General features: G+C 49.0%; 2 protein-coding genes across 3 annotated transcripts in view; both read left to right on the forward strand.

The window, feature by feature from the left end:
* PIK3R6 (phosphoinositide-3-kinase regulatory subunit 6) overlaps window positions 1–4385 on the forward strand; it is a 51764-nt gene extending 47379 nt beyond the window's left edge. For both annotated transcript variants that reach the window (XM_040580464.1, XM_040580474.1), the window contains exons 21-22: window positions 596–708; window positions 1463–4385. In XM_040580464.1, coding sequence (XP_040436398.1) covers window positions 596–708; window positions 1463–1619 — 270 coding nt within the window. In that variant the 3' untranslated portion in view covers window positions 1620–4385. The remainder of the gene's footprint in view (window positions 1–595; window positions 709–1462) is intronic.
* Window positions 4386–5816: 1431 nt separating this feature from the next.
* Window positions 5817–8333, forward strand: MFSD6L (major facilitator superfamily domain containing 6 like). The gene has a single exon (XM_040580493.1). The coding sequence runs from the start codon at window positions 5956–5958 to the stop codon at window positions 7894–7896; it is 1941 nt and encodes a 646-aa protein (XP_040436427.1). The 5' UTR covers window positions 5817–5955; the 3' UTR covers window positions 7897–8333.
* The last annotated feature ends 5197 nt before the right edge of the window (window positions 8334–13530 follow it).

Below are 13530 nucleotides of genomic sequence, written 5' to 3' on the forward strand. Positions count from 1 at the left end.
ATGAATCTAATTGCCAGCTCAGAAAGATGAATTTGCAAGAGGTGGGATTAAAAACTTGGGTTCCTGTCCTCTTCATTTTACATGTGAGTTCAAGTTGACCCCAGAGGACACGCTGCCCCGTGGGAAGGTGTCACTGCCATTTGGGTGGCAGTAAGTATTACTGTGCCTTGGTCATTTGGGCCCTGGAGCTTCCAGTCTCTTAGCTGGTATTTTTAGCTAGTTGGCACACTTTTCCTTATTTTCACCTGGCTTTTAGAAACACCGAGGTACTGCAGCCCACGCTCTCCACAAAGATACACCACGGGCCTGGAGAACAGACCATACCCCACATCCGACATCCCAAAGCTTTCAACTTGTGCAAGCGTTGCCAGTTTGGAAAGGTTGCCCTTGAAAAATTTGACCGGATTGTGATTACAGTTGTGATTACAGAAAAAGGATTAACTTTATGTTACATCTGAGATTAAAAAAAAAAAAAAAAAGAGAGAGAGAAATGTCATAATTAGTCGGTTCCATAGCCAGTAGGCACACAGCACCCACCACCCAAGGGAAGGGAAGCGAGACACTCACTGGGCTCTTCTTCCTTCTCTGTATCCAGGCTGTGGCAAACAGATTGAAAACGTGCAATATCAAAATCAGGAGCACAGAGCAGAGGCCCTTCATGGTGTGTCTGGACAAGGACAGCAGAAGAGTCTACAGGAACGTGATCAGGTGAGAATGCCACACGTGCCAGGCTCTGCGATCTCACTGGTGACCTCGCCTTCCTCTCTGGAAGGGCTCCCAAGGTGGTGGAGCTGTTTCCCAGGGAGTCCTAGTCCTGATCTTCATGCATGACAAAAGACCCACAGGCAAATACATGGCTTCCCGAGGAAACGCAGGGCAGAGTGGTGCTCCTCTACCTTTGTGGGTTTGGGTGATGGTGTGCAAAACAAAAGGATTCTTCCATTTTAAGGTGCTGTCGTTAAGACAGCAGAAGGATAGGCACTCCCAGGGACAACCTGAGATCTTGGATCTCCTTGATTATACTGTGGAGCTGAAGCTCTCCCCACTGACTGCATTCCTCACCATAGGCTCAAGCGTGTGAAGGTAGGGAGAGAGAATTCAGCACTGTGAAAACAGCAGGGATCGATGTGCCTGTAGCAGCTGCAGCAACATGTGATGTGTTGGAAGCAAAGAGACAGGTGGTTCAAGGTCCACAGACCATGTGGAGCAAACATAAAATATGAATTCCTGAGAATCAGGCTGAGCCAGGTCAAGGACACTGGTTTTGTGGTCAAACACTAATACACATCAACTCATCTTTCTAGCCAAAACCAGTTGAAAAGCATAAAAGCAGCTGCCCGTCTCAATATGACAGCCCTCCCTCTGCAGTCAGTGGAGAGACCTGACGTTCAGTCCAAATGAGCCTCCAGCCCGCAAGGGTGGATTTGCACATTGCAGTAAATATGTTCTTGTGCTCTTGCAGCGTGGAAGTGTCCCCTTGCCTAGAGCCCAGCTACTGCCTGCAAAAGACAAGGACAATGAAATTCAACCTGCACGAAACAGAAGATGTGGGGCTTGTGAAATACATGCCCAAGTCTCTGCTGTTGCCTATCAACACGTTTGCAGGCATCATCCAATGAAAAAAAACGAGAAAAAGCTGATGTGAGAGACATGACGTTGGGTCATCACAAAGGAGGTGGAAAAAGAAAACACACTAAAAGCCACCAGCGGTGATTTTACAATAATGGTGCAAAAGCTGCAGAAGCAGCTCAGGATCGGGCTCAGGGAGGGCAGCCGTGCCCTGCTGAGTGACAGTGATGACCCCAGAGAGCAGAGAGCACCCCCTGGCAAGGGGCAGACCGTTGCTGGAGAACTGAGTTTTAACCTTTTGCACAAGTCAGGGAAAACCTTTGAGCTTCCTTATTTCAGGAAGACTGGGGAAAATACAGCTGAGGTGATGGTGCTTGCTGTGCTTGTGGGTCAGAGAGCAGTCGCTATCAGTAATATTTGTCACGGTGATGTCTCACAGCCTGGCAGGGGATCAGGGCCTGTTGTGCAGGGTTCTGCACAGCAAACTCCTCATGCTGGCACGGGGTGATGTATTTGGGCAAACCAGCAATTATTCCCCTGACTGATCTAGGAAACCTCATTGTAAGCCTGAGCACAACCAGACAGCATCTGTGTTTAATGCAGCTTCTATGGAAGTTGGTGGAAAACCTGCTGTTGTTTCAAAGGGGCCACACAAAGTAGTGGTGAATGGTGTGAAACAGAGACATGGGAAATCTAGTGCGGTGCTTGGCAGTGATGAACGAGGCAAGAACAGCCCAGGCAGTGCTGTGGGATACGCTCACTGAATGGTACAGGTCGGCTGGAAGAAGAAACCTTCATTGAGCAGACAATGGAGGCTGCACAAGAGCTCTTCGATGTCTGAGCTGTACCTTTGAGTCCATCTGGGATTTTGCTGTGGCTTTGGCTGTGCAACCTCTCCACATCTGGTCCGGAGCCTCACGAGTGGCAGCTGCATCTCTCCAGCTGTACATCCCAGGAACAACCACCTACAACCCCACGGAGTCCCTCCGTGAGGCCAGCCAACAATACCTCTGCGCCCAGTCTGCCTTGGGGTCCTGGTTTGTTCTCTGTCTGCTGTGCAGGTAAGAGACGTACGAGAGTGGAGTGGTGCTCCTGGGATTGCTGGATGGGCAGGATGCCTGCAGGACTTCTCTGTTCCTTTCCTCTGCTGCTACCATGGTGTAGAAACCCTCTCCTCGTTGGCAGAGGAGACAGGCTGAGCAGAGACAGCTCAGCTGCTGCTTCCACCCAGGCTCAGACTAACCCAGTGTCAAGGATGATCGTGTAGGAGGACCCTGCCTTTGTTCCAGTTTGTGACAGGCTGAAATAATGGAAGAAACACGGTGTGTATTTATTGACTTTCTGAATGTGACCTGTGGTTTCTGGAGCATCTCTGGGAAACCTTCCCCAGATTCATGTTGGAGGGATTTGGGGGTGTTCCTTCTATGACACTATTGGGTTTTTTTATTCTCTCAGCTCCCAGATAATTCATTACCTGGGTTGCCTTCACTCAGGGGTGCTTGCTTGGATCAGCAGCCCAAAGAAAGTGTCCTTTAGCTTTGTATACGTGCATAGCAGCTCTTCCCAGTCATCTCTGGCTGTCCCTGGAGCCAGCTCCGTGCTACAGGGTGATGCTGGCCCAGCTGCAGTGGCACTGGCAAACCTCTGTTCGCTGGTGACAAATCCACCTCCCTGCCCTGTCTGTGCTAGGTCTGCCCAGCCCTGGGGAGCTGCACCTCTGGAGAGTCACTTCTGCTTAACCACCCACACATGGCACAAGGAGCCCACCTGCAGGAATGCCAGTCTGGGGTTCTGGAGAGGAGTTTCCCTTATGCAGAACTGCTCTGAGCTGGTGGGATGTCTTGGCTGGAAATCTTCCTTGCATTTCTTGCCATGTGCACAAGGCTTTGGGGGTTCAGTCTCAGGCTTCCCTGGTCTGTCTTTGCCGACAAGCACAGGGCTGCTGTGTTCCTGCTCCTGCTGTCACCTGGCACAGCAGGCATTGTCGCTTCTGTTCCCAAGCTGCAAGTTTACTCACTCTCACTTTGAACACACCAGTGCAGTCCAGAACCATGCTGGAATACACTACTGGGGGCACAGCAGCTCCAGAGCTGCCAGCAGCTGGTGGGTTATTTAGCAGCATAAAAAACCTCCAGGTCCCAAGAAATATTTCATACCAAACCAGCACCAACAGCTGAAAAATCATGTTGGGCAACAGCAACAAGACCGTTTCCTAAGGAAGATACCTTGAAATGCTGGCAGACGTAGCCACTCACTCCCAGCTGAGCCAGGCACAGTCCCCGAGCGTTAGTCTCCCCCCAGAGGAGTCACTAGGCTGCAAAAGCTCAGCAACAGCATTTAGTTCTTCAGTCCTGTTCTTCACCTCACAGGTCAAAAATTGTTGATGACCACCAATATTTTGATGCCCAGCTGGGCTTAGACAGCAAACATTTTGGCCCTGAAGGAAGCTGGAACTAGGCAGGAGGCTCAGAAACGAGCCACGAAATGCCTGCTTGCACCAGCTGTTTTTCTGTGAGCTGCTGCGTAGGGTAACACAGGGTTTAAGGGGTGACTAGTGACTCTTGACACCTCTGCCTCTTTGGGGCTTCACTGGGGGGTTCCTGTACCCTGGTGCACAAGGTAAATGCTTACAAAGCCAAGAGACCGTGCGCTGGGTTGGAGCGTGGTCTGTGGTGCCCAGAGTTTACTCTGTACAGTTGTAAATGATGTAGATGGATTATAAGTTATTTGTATAGGTGTCAGAGATGATCTGTATCAGAAGGTGCAATCCTTTTCATGCCAATTAAAAAAAAAATGAAAAAACTCAGCAGAAACTCAGTTTAGTTGGCTTTTTTTTTTTTTTGCCATGTTTGCGTGTGGCTAGCATGGGTGAGGAATAAGCTGGTAGGAAAAGACAAACATCAGCGTCGTTTGGCTGATGTCTTCTCCTCCCCACCTGCGTGCTCTGTTACATAGAGAGACTTTGTGGCCAAAGAGCTCTTTTGTGACGGCATGGGCAGAAATGGCTGAATTGCAGCAACTCGGAAGCAGCAGTGCATAGCGCCCATGCTGGCTGCCCCTCCGTGCCGATACAATGTCCCCGCAGCCTGTTGCCCTCAAAGTTTGTTACTTCAAAACACCCTGTTCCCTGAACAGGGCCAGCACACGGAGGCTTGGGCTGGGAAAAGTGGAACACTGGTTTTCTCCAGACATCCCTTAAAGCCCGGTGATCCGACCGACTGCAGGAGAGCTGCTCATTGACAGAGCAGAAACAGTTCATGAACTCACACTAATGAGTTAGCCCAGCCGTGAGAGAATTTCACAGGTGGTTTTATTTACCGCTGGAAATGATGGGCAGCTAATGTAGATCACAGAGTGACCACAGAACAGGAACAGTGTGCAGGTGTACCCTGGACCCAGGAACTGCCGGCTTCGGAGCAGCGTCACCTGCTGTGTATGGTCTGGGTGAAACATCTGGAGAGACTTGGCAGGTGGACCTCAAGGGGATGAGGGTGGACACGATTGCCTGGAGACTGGGAGAGCACAGAAACCTGAGTGCAGGGTGCATTCATAAATAACGCAGCCTGGAGGCAGGGCTTGCAGGCACAAACCCTCCTGATGCAGCTGTGTTAGGGGTTTCACCTGGCAGGATTCCCCACCTCCTTGGAAAGACTCCCAGCCTGTCGAAGTCCTTTCTGAATACATTTATTTAAGCCATTATATCACACTTGTCTTTGTTACATCAAAATGCCCCCAACGGTGCTCTGCATGCCCAGCTTGACGCCGAGCAGAGACGCAAACAGCTCTCCAGCGGATGGTGGCTGACCTATGGCCAGTTCTTCCCTTTCCTTGGCTGAACTGGCTGAGCCTTCCGCAGATGCCCATTGCCCGGGCTGTCCCACCTGCCCATGCTCCGCAGCGAACAGACCCCAAAGCCGGAGGAGCGCAGCCTCCGGGGTGGGATGGAGCAGAGCCGGGGAACAGCCCCTCCGAAGGGTGTTCCAAAGCCAGCAGGATGCTGTCTCCCCATGCCTTGCTTTGGGCTCATCAGAAGCGAGGCTCTGCCGCTTTGTGCTGCGCTGCGCTGCTGTTGTGTCGCGGAACCAGCTCCGCGGGATGTCGGTGTCGCGATGGCCCCCGTGATGCTGTCGGCACGGGCCCGTGACACGACACGCGGCACAGCCCGCTGGGGCGCCCGGCCCCGCCCCGCCCGGCGCCGCTCTCCTCCCGGTCGCCAGGCGGCGCTGTCCCACCCCCGCCCGCCGTCTCCTGGCAACGGGCCGGGCGGCAGGTGCGGGCCGGGCCCCGCGGCGGGCAGGTGCGGCAGCGCGGCCCGGTGGGGCGGAGCGGGGCCCGCAGGTGCGCGTCCGCTCGCCGGTGCCCGCGGGAGGAGCATGCGGCGGCGCCATGAGCCAGCAGTGGGACGTCGGCCGGGCGCTGGCCCTCTCGGGCCTGTTCCGTGTGCTGCAGGGCGCGGGCCGGGCCTGCACCGCCCCGTTTCTGACGCTGTACCTGCGGCACCTGGGGCTGCCCGCCGCGCTGGTGGGCGTCGTGGCCGGCGCCCGGGGCCTGGCGGCCGCGCTCGGGGCCCCGCTCTGCTCCCGCTGCCCCCGCGGCCGCCGTCAGCGGCGCCTCCTGGTCGCCGGCTGCCTGCTGGGCTCGGCGGCGGCCGGGCTGCTGCTCACCCTGGTCCCGCCGGCCCCCGGGGCCGCGGGGGGGCGGCTCTGCAGCGGCAGCCGGCAGCCGGGCCGCACCGGGGCTGCCGCCGGCACTGACCCTGCTCTGGCCGTCGGTGCTGGGTCGAAAGAACCGGTGGGAACGGCTTCTGCAGCCCTGACAGCGAGCGGGGGGGCAGCGGTGAGCAGCCCTGCCTCCCAGGGGCCGGCCGGCCGGCCAGGTGCGCTCGGCGGCGGCGGCAGAGGGGCCGGTGAGGATGGTGAGGATGGCACAAGGACAAACGTCTCCTGGGACGGTCCCTCGGGCTGGGCAGCCTCGGTGACAGCAGTTAACCAGGATACCCGGGAAGCAGGGATGCTGCCCTCCTACAGACCTCCCTCACCCGGAGTCAGGAAGGAAACCAGCAGTCTGGCTCCCGCTGTAACAGACCTGGCTGGGAATGCTGAAGGCAGCCTTTATGCTACTGATAGTAATGAGCCCTCGTTGTTTAACATAACTCTTCCTACTGTTGGAGATACTAATGTGCCTGGGAACCTTTCAGACCACCAGAAAGACACTCGAGGTGTCAGCTTCGAGGCAGTGCAATACATCTTTCTGGACAGAGAGCATCAGATTTTTCTTATCGTACTGGGTATTGTTGTGCTTTGGGAACTGCTGGCTACCTCTCTGGAATGGACGGTAGATGAGAGTCTCTATGAATATCTCGACTTTGTTGATGCGACTGACAGGTACGCCAGGCTGTGGATTTGGAATTACCTGGGTGCATCTGTAGGTGCCTGCGGCATTGCCATACTTGTGGATCACCTGAATTGCTTCCTCAGCGCTACAATCACTCGCCTTGCTGTCCACTTCTATGGCTACGCACTCCTGATAACGCTATCATTGCTCGTCACTGTCTTTTTTCCCATCCACGTTCCCAAGAAAGCTGACCGTGTTAACAAAACGGCCAAAGCCCTGGCCCTACTGTGGAGCGACAGCCGAGCAATCCTGGACACCATCACCGTCTTCCTCACTGGCATGGCTGGGTCTGTGGTGCACAACTTTCTCTTCTGGCAGATGCAGGACCAAGGCAGCAGCGAGCTGTACATGGGGCTTTTCGTGGCCGTTGGGCTCCTGGCTGAATTTTTGCTTTATTTCTTCAAAGGGAAGTTGCTGAGGACTTTCTCGAGCAGCGAAATTGTTGCAGTCAGTCTAAGCCTCCTGGCAATCCAGCTTCTGTGCTACTCCTTCTTGTGGACTGTGTGGTTAGCTCTCCTTATTCAGATTTTATCCGCCTTCAGTAGTGGTGCTTTGTGGTGGGCGGTTAACATGACGGTGGATGACATAGCCACGCCAGGCATGGAGAGGTCCCTGCACACTGTTCTCCAGGGCCTCTGCTATGGTGGAGGAGCAAGCTTGGGCAGTTTTGCAGGAGGATTTGTCGTGAAATACTTTGGCCTGGCAGTTCTGTACAGGGTGTGCTGCGTGTGCCTGGTGCTGTGGCTCTTCTTATTTTTAATTGTCCAATCTAAATTGCCACGGCAGAAAAAAATTAATTATTCTCGTCTCCTGGCTGCTGATTCCAGTGATATGAGTGACTCTGATGAGGAGAACGAGAGGGACTGGCTGGTAAAAGTTATGAAGGATGAAAGCTTTAACAGGAATTGGTCACAAAAGCATGGGATCAGCTAAACTGTACTTGAATGTAGGGAGTGGAGTGATAACGTGGTATGATGAGGATGCCCAGAAATGACGTTAATTCTAAAGTGCTAAATATATGCAGTATATATCTGACAGGAAAGATCTGTATTTAAAAAAAAAAAAATCTAAATTTTTTATTTTCTTAATTTATAGTATTCTTGTAGTAATTTTTCCTCTTTAAACTTAATGATTTTGCTTCCAAAATCATATCAAGGTATTTCAGATATACATTTGCTGAAATGAATGTAGCGAAGTTTTTAGTCAAAAAGCAAACTTGATTAAATTCTTGCTCCCCAGAGCTGATGCTGTGGAAACAGTGAGTGACAGCCTGTGACCTGTACTTGGACACAATTGAACAATCACTGTAATGCTAACAGCACACTAAACTTTTTCAAGGTGCTATTTCTGTGAACTCTTTGTGCTAAATAAGGGATGTGAATAAAAAAAATGGTTCATTTGCTCTGCTTTGATTTGTAAAATTAGGTTTTGCTACAGACTGTCTGTCTTCTCATGTTTTGGGATTCAAGTATGATTCTGCATCGGCATCTGTTGGAAAAAACCTGCCAGGTCTGCTCACAGTCGGTGCTCGCTGGCCGTCCCATTCAGGCAGAGCAGCCCCTGGAGTTCCTTGTTTACCTAAGGTGGCACCTAGTGTTCAGGCTGGCCAGGAAGCAGTCTTCCCTCCTGGTTCCAGTAACTCCTGTGGGCTGGGAATTAGCATAGGGCAATATTCATTGAGGAGGAGCTTGTTGCTGGCTGAGTTGGTCTGGTTGAAGCTGGTGATCCTCCCTGAGTCCGTTTGGCCTGCGGGCAGCCCTCTTCTCACGTTTCCCATTTAGAACTAAATCTGTGCTGAACAGGGCCTGCCAAGTCCAGAAGGAGCCTCAAGCTGCCTTATCTGCCTTGCCTTAACCTCAAAAGCACATGGATTTTGACCTCAATAGGGAAGATTTGCTTACAAACGAAAAATTGCTGGTCTGATCTCGTTAAAAAATCCATGTCAGACCTTAAGCAAGGCTGGCGGAGGAGCTTTGAGCCTTACAGTCCTTTCAGCTACCATCAAAAGCTGCTGGCAGTTTGTTAGGTACTTCCCTCTTCAAGGAACTACATCCTTCCTTTGCAGAGGGATGGATTTTAATAACATCTCCCTAGTGTTTTACAAGCCATGACACAGGCAGCTGCAAAAAGCAGAATATTTATTTGAAAGCATATTTAAAATGTAGTATGCAAATGGCATTGCAGTCTGTCACTGCTGCGTTCTGGACTCAGTAGAAAGCAGTTGGAGACAAGGAAAAGTAATGCTGTTGAAGATAATCTCTTTCTCTGCGTGCATCGATTCCAGATTATCTGTACATCAGATGTTTTCAGGGTAATTAGCTCTCTGATTTCCTGGCACAAATCCACTGTGCCATGCAGAATACTCTACTACAATAACTCTATAATAGAATTGTCCTCATGCCAAGAATAGCTGGAACTTTTTATTAAGATGTTACCTTCTCCCAGGAATTCAAACTCATATTGAGAACAATTTTAGTGTCAAGAATTCATCCCAGCCTTGTTATCATATAATACCTCAGGAATCTAATTACTTGTTAATAGAGTATCTGACATCAGGCTTCAGTAACATAACTGCACGCAGCGTATTGCAGAGCCGTCAGTGGTTTCATGAGACAAACGCTGCAGCGGTAGCTGGAATGGTTACGATGCAGTTGCTTCTTTAGGTGGAAGTGGCTGCCCTCATTTGAAGCCAATTAAATGGGTGGTACGGGCTCTTTTGATCTGCTTCAGCACAAAATCGGCTGCTGCAATCCCAGTTTTGCAAAGGGAAACCTTGAAATGAAAAGCGCTTGTGCCAGCCGTCCTGCAACTGTGGCAGAGAGGTGATACCAGCTGCCTGGCAGAGACCTGGGCTCTTACCTCTGCCATCATTTTAGTCACAGATGTTTAGGTGTGCTGAGCCACTGCCCCTTTGAACAGAAGGGATGTAAGGTATGGCCCAACTTTGGTGTAATAAACTTGCGTAGTAAGATTTTTTTAAAAAAAATTATTAACCCAAGAAACACATTTGGTGCTGATTCGGGAGAGGATCATATTTATACAGTTTGAAATGTGTTCCACACTACAAACCGCTATGGAAATGTGGCAGAGGGCTCATTCACTGAAGAAATTTCACCAGTTTGGTTAAATGGTTTTCCATTGAGGTTTATACAGTTTCTGTGTGTGAGTTCTACAGCATCAGTGACTCAATTTCTTTCTCTCTGATGGTCACAGAACCTGCAAGCCGAAAAGGTAAGGAAGAAGGTGGGTGTAAATTGTTCTGTGTGAGACTTTGCTTTGAGCATGTCTTTATTGTTCCTGCAGATGTAAGAATGTGCCAAGGCATTTAACGCTGCTGGGAATAAGATGTAACCAAGAAGAACCAAACTGCCTTTGGGGAAAATAGATTTTCATGATGCATTTCCAACCACATCAGCAGTTATTTTTGCATTACTTGGCAACTATTTGCCGAAAAAATTGATGTAAAAACTCCTGTTTCTTTGAATTTTTATTCTTAAACAATTGTAAAGTTAAAAGCGATTATAAAAAGATTTTACTGTTTGCCTATGTCACGGTGAACTTTAAGTACATTTCAGAGGCTTAGATGTAGAAATACTTTTCTTTTTTTGCCCCTTGGTGTCAGTCCAGCGTTTAAGCTGAGCTGTGTCTTTCTTCTCTGAATACATTTAGAGTTAATTGAGCTCAGGAGGCAAACCATAGTCAGTGCTGAGGAACAGATCCCACACAATGACAGTCTTTGTTGCTCTTAGATTTTAAATTTCACATAGCTCAATGTATGTGTACTTTGTGAGAAGTTTCAAAGGATCCAAGGAAATCAGTTTTATTACATGAGGCACCATTGGCCAAAAAATGACAAAAGCCTCTTGGCTTATCGTGAAATAACTTAGAGGCCCTGCAGGTAGTTTCGGTACACAGCTGATGCAGCTGAACTGGAATCTGAGTAACGCATTGCATCAGACATCTTATCTTGCTTTCTAAAAATTGGTTCCCAAGTTATAAGGGATCTTATTGCAGGTTCTGTCTTTCCAGCAGTTATTTTATGAAGGGATATTGCAGATGTTTCCTTCAGCTCCTCTCTGTGTGCACCTCACATCTATGTGTGACTTAAGTAGTGTGGCACTTTCAGAATATGAAATCAGGTAACTTGGTGGGCACCAATTCTAACGTTCTAAATGTTCATTTTTCTTGTGCATCTGATCAGCATAGTGAGATCCTTTCCAGTGTTCTCCAAAGATTTCTATAATTCAGCAAACAACCACATCATGTGTCTTTGTAGACTGTAGTGAAACCTGCCCAGATGAATTCACAGAGAGGTTTTTGTATTTTTGTAATGAGTCATTTCCCAAAATTGTAGATATGGTCCATTTAAGGTAAGTCTGTTTAGCTGTGGTTTCACAAGAAGGGGAGAGTGATGTTTTTGAGAGCTGTGGAGTTATTCTGCATGTTCTGAATCTTAAAAGCAAAAGCTCTTGAATTGTCTTTTCTTCCATGACGGGGTGTAATGCCTCCAAGGCACAATCCATGCTGCCCTCGGTGCTGCTAGTAAAAGTGTTTTTTGTTCTGTTCATCTTTAAAGTACAGACAAGATGTTCCTACTCCGATTTGAAGTCTTAGGTAAATTACGATTACAGCATGATACTAAAATTCTGTGCCTTTATAACATGGGTCCCATTTAGACTTCTTAAAAGTATTCGGCAGCTCCTCACCATGACTGGCACGAGCACTAAGCTGTACTAATGCAGCGGGGGGAAGAGGAGTCTGTCTTGAAATATCTTGACACTCAGCTTGGCATCTGTATTGCTGTCGTTATCAAGAGGGTGCCAATGTAGAGGAATCTCTGCTAATTTAGACTGCATTTCTCAGGGCACAGATACTTTTTTTTGTGCGTGGTTTCTCCCTGGTGCCTGGTTTTGCTGTAATATGAATGATTTTTCTGGCCAAGGGTGATTTTTTACGTTAAATCGGTTATGTTGCGACCATAAAACCGTGAACCCAAATGTAGAGTATGACACAACCTTAAAGTTAACCTTTGCTTCACCTTTAATATTTAGAAATCTTGCCTGAAGAAATCACAGAACAGAAACCGTGGTTACCTTAGCATGACCTCGCCAGCACAGCAGACAGGGGAGCTGTCGGTGACATGGCTTCATTCTTGAAACTTCGAGAACATTTCCACCTCTGATCAGACTGAAAGGTCAGAACTATGGAGGTAGGTGCAACACTGCAGAAAGTAAGCTTGTGTTAACGTGGCTTTTTATTGTTACAAAAAGGAATTTTGAGGCAGGAAACACACACATGCTGAAATAACTTTCATACTCAAAGAATGAACTGAGAAACACAAACCTGATTTTTTGACAAATCCTCAGGAAAACAAACTCATTAAATAACTCCAAACCGGTTATTCTGACATGTACACCCCTCTGCAGGAATAGGCATTCGGGTCCTTTCTCAGCAAGTGACAAGTTATAATGCTCAGCTTCCTGCTGTCACCAAGATGTGCCTGACGGAGCTGGCCATGAAGGGCCCCGTGGGCAGCACCTGAGAAGCATTTCTGAAGACTCCAAATCTGTCGAATGTGCCATAGTGGTATCTGCTGTTTGCTGTTGTCTGCTCAGGTTGTTTCTTTAAGGAGCTTCAAATGGCCATGTCCATCCTAATGTTCTCCAAGCTGCGTTTTAATTCTCTTTGTACTTGTCAGCACTTTTCAAGTGCCTGGGGGGATTGTGTTACTGTTGCTTGGTACTGGATGATTTTCTGTTTATAAGCTTATCGTGTTTGTGTACTTCCTATTGTGTAGAGGCTTGGTTTTTAGAGAAGTGACTGCATACAGGGAAATATTGGTACTTCTAAGAAGCGTTCTGCTAGTGCCCTGAAAGTGTTGCTGCTGGTGACGCTCCTGTCATGCAGACCAATGTGAAAATCAACTTAAGACCCATTAAAGCTTCACAGCCCTGGATCTGAGGATGTAGATCGTGCCTGGGTGACCAAAGAGCCACGGGGGCTGCCGGTCAGGCAGTGTGCATGGGGCACACCGACTGTCTGTGCACCATGTGGTGCGCTTGATTTGCATTTACCTCTGCAAAATGCATTTGTGCATAACGATTACATTCAATACAGCAGACCGAAGAGCGTGTGTTAATTGGATCATAATTCTTGCGTGTGACTCTGGACGGTTTGATTTAATCCCTTGTTTTTATTAAGAATAAAGTGAGCATATAGAATGTGGTGAATTCAAGTTGCAATCCACAGCAGATCTGGCTACTCTTGGCAAAAGTAATCCTGTAGAGTATTTGACGGAAAAACTGATTAAAGCATTTACGCGTTCATTTTCTCTGCATTGTGGAGCAATCAAAACAAGGTGAGTCACTTCAGACCCGAGTTCATAATTGTAGTGATGGCAGATGCTCATTATTTAATGAACTGAGGAACAGCCAGTTGGTGGCTATTCTCATTTTTCACATTAAAACAACCAAACCACAAAATCCTGAGATGGCTGTCCCTCAGCTGGGCTTTGCCTGCCTAACTGGGAGCCTGGGAGTTAAAATTGCAGTGCAGCTGCCTTGCAAC

Source organism: Falco naumanni, chromosome 1 (genome assembly GCF_017639655.2).
Source record: "Falco naumanni isolate bFalNau1 chromosome 1, bFalNau1.pat, whole genome shotgun sequence".
NCBI classification, from domain to species: Eukaryota; Metazoa; Chordata; class Aves; order Falconiformes; family Falconidae; genus Falco; species Falco naumanni.